The sequence below is a fragment of the Pleuronectes platessa genome, chromosome 10 (genome assembly GCF_947347685.1).
Source record: "Pleuronectes platessa chromosome 10, fPlePla1.1, whole genome shotgun sequence".
Taxonomy (NCBI): domain Eukaryota; kingdom Metazoa; phylum Chordata; class Actinopteri; order Pleuronectiformes; family Pleuronectidae; genus Pleuronectes; species Pleuronectes platessa.
Genome location: NC_070635.1, coordinates 8,181,397 through 8,200,622, shown reverse-complemented (window position 1 = coordinate 8,200,622; position 19,226 = coordinate 8,181,397). Strand labels below are relative to the sequence as shown.

Genomic DNA, 19,226 nt, shown 5'->3' with positions numbered 1-19,226 from the left:
GTGTAGCTCACTGCAGCTTCATCTATTGTATTATCGTGATCAGGTTAGATTGCAACATGCAGGATTGTGACATGGCATCTCTCTGAATTTTCCCTTCATTCTGCAGTGACACATCAACCCGAGAAAACAGATGAGCTTACAGTGATCTAATCGAGACAAGTTCATCTGATGTAGTGCAACATGCAAAATCTACATCCTCAAGACAACAGGCTGATAAACATCCTGCATGTAAACATTTTGTTTACTTACTTGTTGTGAGTTCACACATGAGCACATATGATTTAAAATACTTTAGAGTTTGAAACAGAATCAGAATAACTTTTAGATCCCTTGACTTCATCGCGAAGAACAGAAAACATCAAAGCGTTTCTTACACTTTTAAAATAGTTATATTATGTAATATGTAATATAACCAGCGTAAAATGCACGGTTGTAATGACACAACAATACAATTCTGAATATGTTGTGTTGTAAAAGTCACTTTTGCTTAATTGCAACTGCCCTGGGGCAACACTTTATATAAATGGGGCAGCTTTTATTAGTGTAGCCATGTTTTACCTGCAAAAGACATTAAAGTTGTCCCATTGATACTTTGCAATGAATCTAAACTTTTGCCTTTGTGTTCATGCTGTATGATCTTAGTTGTCTTTAAGTCTGAGGATGACACAGTTTGACTTGACTTGGCCCCAAATGTAATTTAACACTTTTAAATCCTATTAACATCATTGCTGTACAAAGAAAAGCACATGTTAAAATAAAGAGATCCCTCTGAACAAATCCACTGTGACTTCATATGTTGATGTTAAGAAGTTAGTCGTTCATAAAAATGCTATTGATGTTTAGCAGCTAAAGAAACACAGTCATCATCAGCATCGATCCACATCTCCTCCTTAAATTTCTTGAGAAATTCAATGCATGTCTTTTTGAAAAACAGTCAAATGTCAGAGAAGTCGGAAACGCAGAGATTATGGTGAATTCAAATCGGTGCTTTCTCTTTTCCTGCCTCACTCAGCATTAATTAAAGAGCCGCAGTGACTTCGTTTCGGTTTAAAGTCACAGCGTCGCGGTGATGAGCGCAGCTGCAGATCTCTACCTGCAGATGTTACCATAGGTGCGTTACAGGACACGCGCAATCGGCACCAAACTGCCATTGGCTCTTCTTCGAAAAGAAAACCGAAGTCCATGGTGAATCAGTGGATGTGAACACACCAGTGACAGGAAAGGAAACAAGAGTGATGGTTTGAGCATTTGGTTTCATGGAGCAGGGAATTGCGCACCGCTGTGCCACTCTGGATGGACTGATCCCATAACTGTCACTGGGCGTCTCTCCAGCCGCGCACACCTGAGACTCCTTCTTCGCACCCTGAGCACTTCACCACCGGTTGATGCCGAGGATCATGACCATGAACGGTGACCACCGGTCGGTTGCTGCCGCGCCGCTGGATCTGCGCACCACCAACAGAGAGCGCGGGGGCGCCGGGTCCCGGACTCCGGACTGCGGACTGCAGAGGACGCGCCAGCAGGGACGCTCGCCCGCTCCACCTGCGTGCACGGGGACGAGCAGTTTGGAAACGCACTGCCCCACGACCGGCAGGAGCCCAGAACCCGGAGCTTCTCGCAAACGACCAGCGGACAATTCCTCCCTCAAACTTCCTTTTAGGAAACGACCGATTCCAGTGGAGCCGGAGACCGAGACCCGGTCACCGGCTCCTGCAGAGAGCGGAGAGCGGGTCTCCACTGTGGAGGACGTGGACTTGGTTTTTCGGGAGAGTTTGACCGGTCGTTTGAATGAAAACCGAGTCGGCGCAGCAGCGAGTGAAGAACCGGGGCAGAGCGCAGAGGGATACCCCATGCGCCTTTTGCATCCGATTCGTTACAGTGAGTACTTCTACATCCATGCGTGTAGGACACACCAGCACAATATATTTTTTAACTGTTTCTTATTGTTTGCTTTCAAAGTTTTTTTGCAAGCACCTCGTATTTTGAAAGTATAAATATAGTTATTTTTATTCCATGCGTAGACTAATCAACCACCAATTGTTGCTGCACATTAAATATTTGCAGTGATTTCTGGGATAATTTGATGTTGACATTCCTGTTGTCTTAAGAAACAAAATTAGGATGTGTTGTAAATACACGCGCATTGGAGTCACAGTTTAGGTTTCATTAACCCGAGAGACTCCACAGAATGGATTAGTGGTTTGATTTGACTGCTGCTGATGGGTTGACTCGTGCGATAGCAGCACATACAGTACACCCTCCTCTCCCGCACATTTTTTATTTTTGGCCACGATGTTGAAAGCTGATGGAAAAAGCATCACACTCTCAGCTGATACTGTCCAGCAGCTACAGCTGAATCAATGACAACGTGTCCAGTCAGCATCTTCCCCAGCTTCACCTCTTCACTCAGGCCTCCTGGAAGTAGCTGAGCCAGTTAACCAAGTGAACCGTTTGCAGACCTAAGCCAACATAAAGGGCTTAACCCTTCCTTATTAGAAAAAAATAACTGCTTGTTCTGTTTCTGTTTCCTCTGTGCCTACTGCCTTACATTTCTCTCTCTCTCTCTCTCTCTCTCTCTCTTTCCTTCCATGTGCAGGTCCTTACTCAATGTTCTATGTACCCACGTTACTGGAGGCCGACCACCCTCTGGCTTACCAGACAGAAAACCTGCTGGCTGGCATCGCTCTGGCTACACATCAAGATGAGGATGGAGACACGTATGTTCATATTTTTTCAAAGGTGGCTTAGGTTAAAAATTTGGTCGTCGGCCCACCATATGTGTCATGATTGAGGTGCATCATCCATCCATCCATCCATCCATCCGATATCTAAGTTCCATGCAGTGAATTTAACAGATTATTACCGTTCATCACATTTCTGAGTTTGTGGTTATTCATGAGCTTTCTGTGAGACCCAGCAGAGTCATTGTGATACATTGTGTTGAGACAGAGCAGACTCACCTCTTATCTCTGCCTGTACAGACTGAGATCTTAAACTTGTGATGAACTGTACATGACGAGGCTGAGAATAATGATTTAAAGTTTGATATACAAAATATTCCTAACTTCAAGGAACTGATGACTCATCAGTTCTTAAGCCCAGCATAAACATTACACTCAATTAAAGTTGAAAATTATGACAATTTGAAGGAAAACTAGACCTCCAAGGCCAAACAGTCCCTTTATAAAACCACATTGAAATTTCCTAGATCATTTTTTTGTTTGGATCTATAATTGCAGTCGCTGAAGATCAGTCCCCTAAACATGTCTGGTAATTTTCATCAAGATCCATGATCTATTCTCCAAGAATGTGAAAAAAATATATATATCTCCCTGATCCAAAATACATTTGGGTCCTCCCTGACTCAATAACGCATCGTTCCAAAAGGTTTCATGTTAATCCATCCTGTAGTTTGGGTTTTTTCTAACCTACAAATAGACGGACAGGGGTGAATACCTAACCTCTTTGGTGAAGTTAAGAATCACAGTATTCTTTCTTGAAGGGTTCTGTCAAATCTTCAATCATAAAATTACCATACATAGTTTATGTGTGTTTGCAGATGTATCCCTCTATAAACTAAACTAGGCCTTTTTCTGCAGCATCGAGTTTGACTCATGATTACGATATTCAAGTGTCCTGGTAAATAACTACAGTGAGCCAGTATTGTAGCAGGACATCGAAACTGAGGCAGTTAAAGTTCATTTTAATATTACACCTCAGCTCTTCCTCCTGTAAAATGTTAAAAACTGGATGTTGAAAAGAGACCTCTGAGGTTTCATAGCTGCTTACCAGCCAGTGTCAGACATTTCAACTTCTGCTCCCTGCAGGCTTGATACTTGTTTGTTTTACGTGGAAACCAAAGTGAAAGTGGAATGGTCATGTAAAATAACAAGTCAAAGCATGTGACTCACCGGGCTGGACTCAAACAACTCCGGCCTGACCTCATAAATACATAAAGGCTCTCGCTTTGCACAACCAAGATGCGGTTTATGAGACGTCTGTGATATCATCTCAGCGCCTCTGTCATGATATTGAACAGTTATAGTCACTGACCCTTCTCTTGCTCAATGCAAGTCTTTTCTGTGGTTTCATTTCCTTTTGGGAAACTGGTTTAGTGTAGATCAGGAATGATTCACAAAGTAACGATGGAGACTTTGATCTGACACATTAAACTGGAAAGTTGAGTGATCAGATATTATCTATTGCGTGCACGTGTGAATTATAATTTTTCAGTTGAGTCGTCTCTCAGGGTGTTCAGAGGGGGATGAGGAGACTGAACGCAGGACGGAGCTGTTGAGACCACATGAATGCAAATATTAAACTTTAACGCATGGTTACTTTACTTTGTCTAAAGGTTCAACACCCGCCTACGCACTAACTGAAACGACAAACTGACACAAGGGCGCACACTCTCCCACACACACACACACACACTATGCACATGCATCGATCGTCCCTCACACAGAGTCATGTGACTGAAAATGTAGCAGGTCCAAGAATCAGATGGAGCTTTGATGTTGTGGTGTAAAAGGAAAATTTGCATTATTTTTCATGCATTGAAACCAACTCGTGATGACCAACATCAAACAGAGACATTAAGTCCTGTGACATATCTCAGCCGCTTAGTGTCTCGTGTTATATTTACTTCAGGGTACCACTGTGACATGTCTGCTGCTGACACAAAGTGGCAAGAGCATTAGTTTCAAATGTGCACGAATGTAGATGTTTAGCCAACCTTCATTTCATTTTTCAGGTTCACCCGCTTAATAAATTGCTGTCACTCTAACAAATATGTAGAAATACATTTGCATGGCGGGCACAGTAACTGCAGTGAATATTATAGATTCAGGCAGAAAAAAGATGACTGGAGTTCATTCTTCACCTTCCCCTAATGAAGCAGATTCACTTTTAAATCACTTTATGGTTTCGGCTGCCCTTTATATTTCACAAGTTTTGACCCCTCGGATAATCAAGCACTGTTACATGTCCCAACATCCAATGGGAGGTCTCCCTTTTATGGTTTTGTCTCAATGTCACACTGGCATTTTTATAGTTTTCTTTAAATATATCTTTATTTTAATGTTTTATTGTCTGATTTGTTGCATTGCTGAGTTTGCTCTACATTTCTATGATTTGCCTGTGAAGATCCTTTTAACTCCTTGTAAGTTGCTATAAAAACTACGTTTATTATCTTCACATTCACACAATGCAACAGAGCTGCAGTGGTGTGACTTCTCAAAAATCTTGCTGCTCTGTAATGAGGCTGTGACCTCTCTAGGTTGTGCGGTACCTTATTGCTTTGTGGTTGTTTGAATCTTTGTGTGAATTCTGCAGACAGAAACACTCTCAGCCCCCCGTCCCCTCTCACACTGTATGTATATGAGTGTGTGCGTGTGTGTGTGTGTGTGTGTGTGTGTGTGTGAGTGCATGTATGTATAATGAGTGATGCTGATAGGCGCTGTCTCTTACGTCAATGTCAGTGCATGGTCTGTTCTCAGCGCCTCTGAGCACCTTAGTTTCGGGAAAACCAGTGAATGCTCACTTTTAAAAAAGTGTTTGTGGTTTTTCTCAGGTGTCTGCATCTCTTCTCTTCTCTGTGTTTTTAAATGAATGGGCTCAAAAAAACCAAACATCCGCTTCTTACTTCCTCATTTACCGCTTTCTTTCTATCTGCTTCATCTCTCTCTGCTTTTCTGTTGTGCCACTTGCTTCTCCATAATTAATTCATGTGTGCACCTCATGTGCAGCCTGTGTGTGTTTTTTTTTTTTTCATCTTTAAGCTCCTTCAAACAACTGCATAGGTTTCCCGTCAGTCAGTGGATTTACATGCAGTCATGGGATTTTATGCAGAGTTTGCAAACACTTAATACAAACACCTTGCAGACCAAGATAATGTTAGAACTGGCATGTACCAAAAACTTAGACAGTATTTGGATTCTGCACTAAGACAGATTTACACATTTGTCTCTGAGAGGAAACCAAAAATAACACTAAAGGGTACAACCACATACTCTCACACACACACACACGCACACACACACACACACACACACACACACACGCACACACACACACAGACACACACACACACACACACACACACATGAAGTAAATGCTAACCTCTGTGAGGCAACAGGATAAGAATCGTTCCATAATGCTGAGTTTTAGATGGTTTTGTTTTGCACGTACACCATCCTATAGTATATACGCATTTACTAAACATAAAGTTCTGCAGAGTTTGACGGTAAAGTCAATCAAATAATAAAAAGTCAAGGAAGTTTGATTTGAATTCATCCTGCGTGGGATATTAATGTGTTTAATAAACTCCATGGCAATGCATTCAATTGTTTTGGAGACATTTAACTTAAAACCACAAATGTCACCTCCATGGTGGCGCTAGAGAAAAAGGGTCAGGAGGTCACAAGGTCACATCTGGGACCATGAATGGCTTCAAAACATTTTCTGCCCATCCACCCAGTAGATGTTCAGATATTTCGCCGGTTGAGTGAAAATGCCACCTGCTAGTGTTGCTAGATGAAAGGTTAGGTGATCCCCTCTGTCTGTAGGATTCATCCTCTAGGAACCATGCATATCTGGGGCAAATGTCATAGCAATACATAGAGTTCTGGTGATATTTCAGATTGTACCGGCATTAATCCAAGTTAAAACTATTTATGAGATTGCTGGCTGGGTGTTTGAGCCCGAGTCGTCTGTGGACATTGCTGCTGTGATGTTTTCTGTATATGTTCAGAGGTTGTCTTAGAATTAAGATCAAATCCACTACACCATAGTCTTTAATAAAGATGGACGACAGCTCCCCAAAAGTGAAACCAAATAATCTTGGTCGCCCCCTTGTGGCTGACTGCCCTATAGGTAATGAACCCTGCTTTACGTTTACTAAACTTTTCGAGTAAGTACGATTTTTCTTTTACAAACTCTAAATTATGTAAAAAGCGCAAAATGGCTGGAAGTGTATCCGGTATATTTTGGCTTTCAGTTTGGCACAACACGCGTCAGTCGTCTTTATATAGTGTCTACATATGGACTACACACACATTCTTTACACTGAGAGTATTACAACCAAATGCATTGTGATAGATTTTGTTATAATTGCACCATATTCCTTCACCTCAGCAAAGTCTGGAAGTCGCATCGTTCTTCGAGTAAAGACTCCACAAGGGGACCTAAGCTGTCCTCTCTTGATAAGTGGACTGTGGTGTGTGTCCGCTTCTCTTTTGTTTACTATTCGCACACACGCATTGACACATCGTCCCTTCACTCAGCTGCTCCACAGACCACAGGACATGTAGGGATCTCAGTCCCATCGTACATTGTCCTTCCCCCCCCCCATACCAAACAGGATACCACAAGTACGCTGCCTTCTCTCTCTTTTCTCTGTTTGCAGTCTGTGTTTTCTCTCACACACAAACACCCGCTTGCACTGGGGCTGAGTGTGTTAATGCGGCGAGCTCGTGGACTCCTGCCTGCGTCAGTGCCGCTGTGCCTGAGGTTATCTGGGGCTGTGGTCTGCCCCACTTCCAGGAACTAGAAACAGTACAGTTTCATCTTAAGAGAAAAGGAGAGAGATGGATGCAGATAAAAAAAAAAGAGAGTAGACGAGATGCAGAGCCACTTTATGGCGATATGATGTCGTACGCTGATAACAAAGTTCAATGCCTCGAGAGTTCATGAGCTCTGATTCAGTTGTTTTTCACCATGTCAAACTGCAGCTGGCGTTTGGCTTCTGTTCGTCAGAGCATATTATTATCACCTCTCCAGACACTTTCCTTGGTGGGCAGCTGCTTGTATGTACAGTAAATAGGAGCAGGATTTCTGTGGATACACATTTGCTCACTGTGATGAGCTCAGTTACAGGAACAGGGACCAACCGTTCTGCTTTTTGCTGTGATGTCAGGAGCCAATCATCTGATCACCCTCTAGCACTGCCACATCTAACCTTTCTGCTGTAGAGCTGATCCTCATGACTGTGTTTGCATTCACGCACGTATATACACATGCACACACAGTCAACTCTCCAATCACATTTCCTTTTTTAGCAAGTTGTATTACTGTTTAATTATATACACAGACATAGATAGTGTCTTTCTTTTTCTGCCACCACTGAGCGTGTGTTTGCACCTGCTCAATCCTTCAGTTTGATATAACACAGGTATAATTCTGTTCACACACGCCTCCCCCTGTAAGTTGTCAAAGACGATTCGTAAGGAATACACACATTATGTGAGATGCTTTTATGTGGTATAGGAAGAGGTTATTAGAGTAATGTGATACTGTAACAGCCTGCAGCAAAACACAAATAAGGTATGAAGCTAGTTCCATAGAGCACAGCATTTTGGATGAGATGTTGACATTTTGTATGGACATTAGTATAATTTATATCTTTACGTGGCTGTTGTTTACTCAGAGGTTTTTAATTGAAATGGTTTCTGGCAGGAAATCATTATTTCTTAATGACTCTGTGTCAGTGGGACACAAGCCGAAGGGAAGTGGTGCAAGTGCTTTTGTCATTGTGAGAACTCAGGTTCTATGCAGGGGTATTTTCAACTCATTCTCAAGAAGCGTCCTTGCATCCTGTCGCTCAGTTATACCGTTTTTCTGATAATGCTTTCTCCGTTGGATGAAGCTGATTCAGTAAACTTACAGAAAGCCCCCTGTCAAAAACCCATAGGGCTTAATGGCTGGATTTCACAGCACAGATAGAGGAGAAAGAGTGCTGCCATTGTTACCAGCAACAGGAAGTGACATAAAACCAGTCTGGCTGTTACTGGAAGCTGCTTCTTCTGACAGCATGAGAAAGAACAAAAACAAAAAAAAACATGTGAGAACTGCCATAGAGTTTTCTGTGCACCCCCCCCCCCCCCCCCCCCCCCCCCCCCCCCCCGCAGTTTCCTGCTCTTCCCTGTCCTAAACTTTGGCCCTCAGTTTGTTCTTTCGCTTCATGTTGAGACCACAGATGTTGGTTTCCCCTTTAGTCTTGATAAGGGTGTGATAACACAACATGTGAGTCAAGTCTGGCACCTGTGGAGCTCCTCCTTACAACCGTAAGATCATTTCGATTAAGTGGAATTTGCTGCTCTGATTACATAGACAGGTTTACCTCTGAGGCCATGAAGCAAGTGTTTTTCATGCCATTTCAGGGATAACAAATACAGTTAGTCTGTTTAAAGTTGGCTCATTCCAAAGCTGACGGACCACCTACCAACGGCACCTCCAAATTTGAATTAAACTAGTTTTATTGTCATTGCACAACAATAGAAGCATCATGCAACAAAAATCAGGTAATGTTACAAATATGAACAAATATAAATACATAAATAATAATAATAAAAATATGTTAAAAATAAGAGTTTAGGTTTAAAAACAAACCGAATGGGGCTTGTATGCACACATTTAAGGTGTGTGATGTTAACATGGAAGTATATACATGTCAGGTGCAATAATATTATAAATATTTTAATGTGAAGGGTTCAAGCTGTAGTAATACTCTGGCATTTAACCTCTGTATAACCATAACCTGACGCGATCATCGATGAGATACAGGCTAATGTAACTTGTAATCTCATGATTAATGGATTCCCACGAGACGTTGGACTGGCGTTTCTGGGATTTGACATCTTTGTACTTATATTTCATCTTGTGAAGCACCGTGTAAGTCTGGTGTTGAAATGTGCTATAGAATTTAAAATTATTATTACTGTTACTACTATAATATATTTCCGAAAAGGTCAAACTGAATATTTGACCAGCTCTGCTGTCATGATGCAGCTCACTGGGTGTAACAGACACACACAGAGACTGGCTTGAACTATGCTGTAACTATATGATGAAGAAACACATTCACACTGTGTCAGTGGAACAGAATGTCAGGAAAACTGTGACTCGTCTAAAGTAATTTCTGTTCCAGCTCTTAGTGTAAAGTGTTATTTTTTGTTTTCTTCATAGAGCTCTCCATATAGCTGTGGTGCAGGGGGAGCTGGCCATTGTCTGTACACTGATCCATCTGCTGCTGTGGGCTCGCAGAGGCCTCGATATCTACAACAATCTCCGTCAGGTAAAACATACATGAACACACACGCACACACACACACACACACACACTATTCTAACTCTTGCATATGCAGAATGAACAAATTTACATTTCATGCAAACTTCCATCTTCCTTTTCATCGAGACAATCTGATACACGTTTCATTTCTGTTTTCTAACACACACAGCAGAGGTCTTAGCACCAGGCAGTGTAACATGATGAGAGTCAGGTGATTTGGGTCCCCTGCCTCACAACCCTCTGATAGCCATGATATGGAAAAGAGTGAAAGAGGAAGTGTCTTGATTTCCTCCTCGTCTTGCACGTTGTTATTGCATACTCATCATGGACGGTTTATGGTTATTAGGTGGAATTCACCCTTCCACCTGTTCTTGGCAGGCTCATGCTGGTAAGGACCGCAAGTGATTCCCAGGGTTCTCTTTTTATTGTGTGTATGGTTTTCTAGTGCTTATTATCTCTACAGGGATTTTTCAGGGTTGGTGCATATAGAATGCACCATTATTTGGCAAGAGAGCCCAGATCCCATCGTGCAAAGTGTGACTCATCACTCATCACCCGTGGCTTGGCCTTAACTGAAAACATATGAACTGAAGAAAATGTAAAGACGTGGATGGCATTCCGGGTTTTATTTGATGCTGGCTATTTAAGATGACATTTATGGACCTAATGAGCTTACACTGAGGTGATAATGACATATCACACTGTGGCCTTATATACACAGTAATCTCAACGTGAGAGATTAGCTGCGGCGTACTTTACTGTAGTGTGTGTACAAGGAATTGGCCCGAGAGTTTCCCAATCCAGGGCTGTCCCAGCCGCTGGCCTTCAGCCCACGCTTCCATATTCTCCTCCCCTCTGTTGACTCCACCTAGTCCTAACGCTCTTCCTCTGCAGTCTGCCAGCGTTTCTCTCTTTCATCCTGCAGCAGAGAAATCACCTGAGCCGTGCAGAAGTTATTTCTCAAGGCTGGGGTTTCACACCACACAGGACACCGCGGCCCTGCTTACCAGAAATAACGCTGGTGGTATCGTTGGTTGTTGTCTTTCCTCAGAGCATGGGGCCTGTCAGTATGGGTTTTGCGATATCCTGTTTCTCACACACGCACTCACGCACGCACACAAACACGCGAGCGCACACACACATACGTACACAAACTCTCTTTTCACACATAACAGCTATATGCAGTTAAAACCAAAAAGGGAGATTTTCAGGCAGAGGTCCTATCAGAGTCATTTGCATACCAGATTGTGTGGTTTTGAACTGAGCACGAGGATGCATAAAGAATGCACTTATTAAAACGAGGCCCTGCAGGGAACTTTCTACTTTGTAAAACCTTTTCTTATTTTGTCACAGGGACCCGAGCACATTTTCTGGCAGCGGCCAAGTTCCCAAAACATGAAGCGAAATCAAAATACCTATTTTCCAATATCGATGACAGGTCCTGAGTTTCTGTGGTTGGCTTATGGAACTTTTTGACAGAGTGTTACTATCAGTAGCGTAACTGAACAATAGTGCATCACTCGATTTGAAATACTATGACGGTATATGAGCTCAGCTGTTTGATACTCCCACACTTGATCTGCAATTGGTTCAGCTACACAAACACACTAGTCGTGGATTTCTTGCTGCACAGCTGATGGTGGAGTGTGTGGCAGTGAAACCAGTGGGGTTTGGGACCTGAACAACCCCCCCCCCCCCCCCCCCCCACTGCCCCCTGGGGCCACCCACACTGAAGATGATCATGTGCTTGAGATTAAACACATCCACTGAAGCGCTTCTACAATGCACTAGATGATCTGTAGCTTCTTCTGTGACATTGCTATAAGTTGCCAAACTTTGTACATACAGAGTAATTTAAATTCATATTCATTCTTTCTTGTTGTTTATGTGCATGTTGATGGGATGCAATTGTATTTGTTTTCTTAGCGTGTTTTTCTTTGATGGAGTGTGTGTTCATGAGTGACACATCTGCGCGTGCTGGCTCTTCACTATCCTCGTTCTGAGAAGTCACATGACAACCCCCCCCCCTTCCCCTTGCTCTAGGGTGTTTCTCAACATACCTTGAGCTGAGGTTCTGACGGTAGTTTCAAGGGACTTTCCCTTCCTCCACATCTCTCTCTCTCTCTCTCTCTCTCTCTCTCTCTCTCTCTCTCTCTCTCTCTCGCTCGCTTGCTGTGTCTCTCTCTCCGTCACTACCATGCTTTTTTTCTCTTTTCATATCCGTCAGTGCATAGATCTGAAGAGAGTTCTGGGTTAATAATCGTAACAGATCAACCGACTGATGCTATCAGTGCAACCGTCAACATTGCTGACGTAAGAGCGTGTGTTATTTTTTTACCCCCAAGGGTTCACTGCAAAAAAAAAGTATTTGTCTCTTCCCGTCCACCTTTCTTTGTGTTTGTCCCTGCCTGCAAGCCCGGAGCTATACCCGGAAGCCTCCTCTCGTCTCTTCTCTTTTCTACTCCTCTCATTTGCTCTTCACATTCATGTCGCTCTGCTCATTTCGCAGGAATGTGTGTGAGAGGACAGACGCGAGGGAAAGAGAAGGGATTTTCCCCCTTTATCCTGTCTTTCCCCAGTATACTCCCCTCTGACGCTTCCGCTTCTTCCTCATTCCTCCATTTCTCCACCCTACCACCGCTTTGCTCTATTCCCGCCCTTCCTCTTATCTTTGCTGGATTTTTGTTTTAGTCACTTTGAAATCCTTTACAGGAAGCCACTGCTAGACCTTGCCAACTCTGAGAGGTCTGTTTTAAAAGGCCTTAAAAGGCGTTAGTGTGGAAGGTAGTTCTGGAGGCGATACAAGAGGATACTACTACAAGAATTTGTTCATGCTCTATAAAATAGTGTTGTAGCTACTTTTAGTTATGTTTGTTTAACAGTGAAGGGAGTTTCATGGATGCAGCATTTCAAAGGGGAGTGCACACGTGTGTGTGTGTGTGTGTGTGTGTGTGTGTGTGTGTGTGTGTGTGTGCGTGTATGTGCGTGTGTATGTGTGTGTGTGTTGTCCTATCGGTAAACATGTATGTGACTCACAGGATTCAGGGAAAATGGAGCTGAACACTGACGGAATTCCACTGCCTGACTACTTTTTTTAAATACTCTTTACTGGAACAAACCCCCAGCATGCACACACACATGCACACACACACACACACACACACACACACACACACACACACACACACACACAAACGCACATAGATACACACACACACACACACGAAACAGTAAAAGTGAAACCTAGAACAGCAATCTGTTCCTGATTCCTGATATTATTGTCTAACGCGAATAGCAGCTTAAAACTTCAGGTTAAAGAAAACTTCCTTTATGACCCAACAAATGTATTTCGGAAATGAATAGCGAGCTGCTGCAGCGCTGCCCCCGACCAGAGGTGATTCAATTATCAACAGGATGATACACGCTGACCTCACCCAAAGGAACATCCTAGATTGCTCAAGTGATTTAAATCAGTGCTTCATCATTCATCCAGGCAAGCACCCAGGAAACATGTGTATTTCCCCTCATTTTAGTCTTTGTGTCCAAGAACAGGTTCGTCCTCATTTTAAATGAACCACAGTCTCGTGCTGCAGCTGCTGTTCTTTGATATACGGGACAAAGGTTTCATCTGTGACACACACTTTATGTGCGCTGTAAATTGTTGACAACTATGATTAGCGTGTGTGAGTGAGGCGTGTGAGTATAGATGCGGGAAAAGGCCCATAACATGTGTGAACCTGTGTCTTAATGCATTTCATAATCTAAATGGATGTGGTTCCTTGTTTATTTATTTTAGGCGTTGGCTGTTCTTTTGGGCATTGTTTTATTGTGTCTCTGACCTTTAACCTGTACAACAGGTAAGAAAGGAAGCCTTTACCAGAAGGAAGCCTTTACCAGAAATAATCACACTCTTCCTCCATCTATGCTTACTGGTACTTTGTACTTCCCCCATGAAATCTTCACTTCAGTTTATGTACGAATCAAAGAAACGCTGTGTTAATTTGTGAGTTTCAGAGGCGCTGGTAGACACAGCGTTATGTTGACGAATAGTTTGTCTCGGGTTTATTGAATTCTCATTATAAAAATACAAAGTAACATGCAATAAGTTGTGAAAATATGTTTATCATTTTTTTTCACTCTCCTCTTCACAAAGAAGATGTTGTTTGGAAAGCCAGCTGAATCTATTATTGCCTTTTCTTGACAGAAGTTGCTTTAATCATACATAGTGCTATTATTCCAATGTGTTTAACCTGGTAAATCAGGATTATTTTAAAGAAAATAATAACGTTCCCTGTTTTGTTTTGTAGTTTTCAGTTGCTGCTTCAGTCTAGCCAAGCTAATTGTCTCCTTATAGCCTTATACTCACCAGAGAGCAAACAAATGTACTTCCAACACTCTCAGTGCATTCCTTTGATGGAGTTCTAACTTGGAGATTGTCAAAAAAAAAAAAGGCCAAGGGCAGTGGAGCAAATTATTGCATTTGGTAGAAGTGAGGATCTGGGATTTCCACTCTGACACTTTATAGTTTTTAACAGTGACACTAATACTGTTTCAAAAAACAGTGGCATCTACACAGAGACAAAATCTATTAATATCAGATTGCAAGAGAGGAATGATTTCAATGAAGACAGTAGAGAGAGGGCGTATTGTTCAGCGTCAGTCAGGGGTTCACGCTCTCTGAATACCATCCAGTGTGCGCCGCAGTGTGAAAAATGAAAACGACTTTGAGAGGCTGTTTATTGCTTTTTATGGTCATGGAGCTGAAGTTCTCTGCTTTGTCTGAAGTGTCCTTTCCGCTCTCGTTCCAGACTCCTCTTCACCTGGCAGTGATCACCCAGCAGGCAGAGATAGTGGATGTTTTGCTGAAGGCGGGAGCCGACCCCACGGCCTTGGACCGTAACGGCCAAACAGCACTCCACCTCTGCTGTGAATACCACCAGCGTGAATGTCTCTCTGTGGTGCTCTCTCGCACCTCGTCCCCCGTGTGCTTGGAGATCAGAAATTATGAGGGTGAGTTGTGGTAAGATCGGCTCTTAGCTCCTCTCATTAAGCGATTGAACCTGATCAAGGCTTAAGATTGTTCAAAACAATTTCCCCTTAGTGATTTTCCTATGAGTAATTGGATGAAGAAATGGCAAAACCATTATTAAATAAATCTGATTAAATACAATTAGATTATAGAAATTGAATAATTGTGTGTCAAATAAATGGAAATAGGTTTTAAGCATCATCATCAGTTCACCTTTCACCATACAGACACCCGTAATATAGCACTTTACATTGGAAATGGGCAATTTCACACTTTAATAACCAGAGTTCTAAAACAAAACTAGTAGCTATCATATTAACATCCATGATAAAATAGTGGTTACTGCATAGACTACATCTCTTCTGTCAGTGAATGAGAGTTCATTCAGGGATATGACGAACATGAACCCTTGTTCAGAAGGGTAGGGTTGGATGTTTTGGGTGCAAGCAGATAAGAAAGAGGACTTTTGCTCCCTCTGTGGTTTGGTGTCAGTTTAGTTTCATCGTGTCAGTTGGCCACAGTAACGTCTGCCAGGTAGCGGCACACAAACCTGCACATCCACGTCTTGATGATGGAGGAAAGCCCCCAAGATAGACAGGCTCCTCTTACTCTTATATGTAATTTCAATAACTCAGGTGCTGAGTTAGTATGTAGGGATCAGAGCTAATAACACAAGACTACGTCAAGTGAACAGAAAACTCTTCCCCCTTTCATTAAACTTCAGAGAGTTCAGGCCCAGGCAAGACTTGATTTAAGCAATTATGTCCAGCAGGATTGATAATAATAAGATGCTTATTAGCATTTTCTCATGTCTCTCCAAAACTTCTCCTCATTGACAATCCTGGTTTGAGTCCAAAGAATAATGATGAAAAATGGCTTCTAATACGACAAAGAACTGAGTCTTCTGCTTATCGATAAAACCTCTCGGCCTCACTATCATTTAAAGATATAATACGTCACAATTCTTCATTTAAATGTCTATAGACAACTGGACATATATAATAAATGTTGTTGACTTGTTTACTTACATTACAAAATGTTTACCTTTCAATTGAGTCATATGCCCTTTACACGTGGATTTGTCCAACTCTGCTGTAACTTCCGCAACAAATTACATATGATGAAGGGAAAACACACAGTTAGCCAGTCGGGTGTTTTTTCCCTTCCACTGTTTGTATTGGCCGCTCGTAATGGATCGTGATTATTTGTTGCCCTTTGCTGCGTAAAGTGAATAAAACTTTAATACATTACCTATCTGTGACCGTAACATGCGACTGAGTTGCAGACTTGGTGAAAACAACAAATCCCATGTTCCCACTCTGCTTCACAATGTCGTCAAACTAGGCCTTATTTTACTGTTTCAATATAGAGACCCCCAGTGGCGGAAAGTTACATACATTAAATGTGTGTTGCAATGTATTATCCTTCACTTGTCATGTTCAATTCTTTAATGTTTTTGTAACCACTTATTTGCCCTTTTTGTTCATACCAAATGTTGAGTGAACATGTGTGTGTGTGAATATACAGGATGTGTATGAACAGAGTATGTCCTGAACATGTGTGTTTGCTCAGTATAAAACTCCGGCACTGTTTGTTCTCAGGTCTGAGCCCCCTTCATCTGGCTGTGCTGCGGGGCCACAAGGATTTAGCAAGAATGCTGCTGGACGCAGGAAGCGACATCAATGCAATGGTGAGTTCAGCAATGACCTAGTTTCACAAATATCACATTTACCGCCTTGGTGTTCACTGACTTTTTCCCCCCCGTGGTGTTTTTCTTTCTTATCAGGACATTAAAAGTGGCCAGAGTCCTCTCATGCACGCAGTTGAGCACAATAACGCAGACATGGTCCACTTCCTCATTGAGGTAATGAGGGTGTGTGGGGAGACGAAGGGTTGTGACTCAGCTGTATTTGATCAGTCAGGTTCCAGCTCATCAGCTGCATACACACTTCATCATTTATTTTATTTTCTAGCTGTCATAAAAGACCTTCAAGAATGTCTCATAGGGTATAGGTTCATTCACAGGGCTTCAAGATGCGTCCTTCAGAACACAGAGCTTAGAGATGTCTCGTATGGACAAAATAATCTCTTCTCCATGGCTCTATCTTTTATTTCACTTTCTTTGCTCAGCCGTATATGTAGGTGGTTTCCTTTGTGAATCGCATCCCTGTAACCCTCTTCTGTTTTTCTGTGGCAGAACGGCTGTGATGTCAACGGCCAGTCATACAGTGGGAACACGGCCCTGCACGGCGCCTGTGGCCGTGGCCAGGTGGACACGGTGCGGCTGCTGCTGAAGAGCGGAGCCGACAGCAGCCTCAAGAACTACCACAACGACACAGCGGTGATGGTGGCCAAGAACAAGAAAGTGAGTGAGGACACGAAAGAGGAGAATATGCATAACACTCTGAGAATCCATTCTTACGGTATTATCTGTTTTCATCTCTTTTATGATTGCGAGTCCCTGCCTCGGGAAAATTCAGAAAGCAGTGAATCCCCGAATGAGGTTACCAGATTAGCAGTCAACAACTTCCTTGAAAATGTCGAAACTTTCAATCTCTCACTGTTACCTCATGACGGGAAAATCCCATCCATTTTGTTTGTACTTTAGTTATCTCAACCACAAATGTAATCAATTTCAAACTCTACTTGACTCAGCTCTGGTCAGGAGGGCACAGGAAGAGATGATTACAGCCAAATATGTCAAGTAAATGTGTGTATTCTTCCCTCTAGAGGCAAGACTTGAATGGTGCACAGATTTTTTTTTTTACTTCCCACCAGTGTTATACTTCTGTTAACTCAAGTGCCATTTTAGTAGATCACTGAGACCCTCACCGTAGGCCATGCACACAAGGGTGTAACAGACTTCAAATGTTTTCCAGATCGCAGATGTGTTACGAGGGAGAGGCTCCAAGCTCATGAGAGATCAGCACTCTGTGTCGGTGTCGCCGCATGGGAGCCACTTGTCGGAAAATGGTGAGGGCATGCACGCAGTTACTCGCATGAGGACCCTCATAAATCAGTGAAACAGAAGAATTTAATATGTGTCCTCTGCCTCTCCTTCAAGGGTCCCCGTCTCCCAGCCAGAGTCGGGGGTGTTCGCCTTCGAGTAGGCCACACACGCCTCATCGTAGCACATCCCACTCGCCAAAGACTCCATCTCTGCCTGTATTTCCATTATACTAGCTCAAAGTTATGTCCCACAGCAACTTGCAACTACCTCTACGTAGCCGACCGAATACGCAATCAGACTTCAGTTCCCGAGAGGACAGAGCAGGGGAAACGTGCAGCCGAACGCGAAGACTGATCAGCACGTGGAATGTGACTTCCCCACAAACTGGACCTCTTTTCCTGGACTTCATGGCAAGAGACGATCATAACTCGAGGCTCTTCCTCGGCTTTGATGGGGGGGACATCTCATCCATCTGCTGTAGTGAACACTCTCCTATTGACTGTGAGAGAACTGCTCACCTACAGACTGCTGCAGATCTTTTATTTGAAGTTTTAAGTCCTATTGATCGGCTCAACGATGTTACTTGACAAATATTGCACAGTCAACCCTTTATTTCTGCAATTTTGCCCGCTGTACTTTTTTATGTCTGTGTGCATATGTGCCTTTAGGTGTGTATGTTGTTTTATCACAAAGGTTGTAGATATTTTTTTATATAAAATCTGTCCATCGCATTCACTTTTTGTCTTTTTTAACAAATGTATTCATATATACAGACATTGCCAATATGTGCTCACCACAGAAAAAATATTTAAAGTGACAGTGCTGTTAAATGAACAGACATGTGGAGGAATAAATATTAATTATATACAAAGTTTTAACATGTAAAAATAAAACAGTACATGTAAACATTATGTCTAAAGATTATATTAAACAGTATTACAGAAGAAAGAGAAAAGAGAAAAGGAAAGAAAAAGGGGGGAAACGGTCACCTTTTGCTCATTAAAAAGTTAATTTTACATTTCAACACTTTTTTTAACTATTGAACTTAATATTATTTAAATTCAGAGATAATTCCTGTGAAATCATGGGTACTTGCATGTTACGTTTGTGGATGTGAACTTTACCCTATAGAATCATTGAGTTTACAATGAAGTCGATGTTATTATTCTCCTTTTTAAAAT

At 42.4% G+C, this 19,226-nt stretch overlaps 1 protein-coding gene across 2 annotated transcripts; it reads left to right on the top strand.

The window, feature by feature from the left end:
* The first annotated feature begins 942 nt into the window (after positions 1-942).
* On the top strand, positions 943-18,953 carry bcl3 (BCL3 transcription coactivator). 2 transcript variants are annotated; one of them, XM_053433505.1, is made up of 9 exons: positions 957-1,878; positions 2,597-2,717; positions 9,964-10,072; positions 14,875-15,076; positions 16,697-16,785; positions 16,882-16,959; positions 17,293-17,460; positions 17,975-18,068; positions 18,160-18,953. In XM_053433505.1, the coding sequence occupies exons 1-9, from the start codon at positions 1,386-1,388 to the stop codon at positions 18,276-18,278; spliced, it is 1,473 nt and encodes a 490-aa protein (XP_053289480.1). In that variant the 5' UTR covers positions 957-1,385; the 3' UTR covers positions 18,279-18,953. The 2 variants fall into 2 exon arrangements, 1 of the variants encoding a protein (XP_053289480.1); XR_008339941.1 differs by having other exon boundaries at positions 943-1,878; positions 17,293-18,068; positions 18,160-18,212.
* The last annotated feature ends 273 nt before the right edge of the window (positions 18,954-19,226 follow it).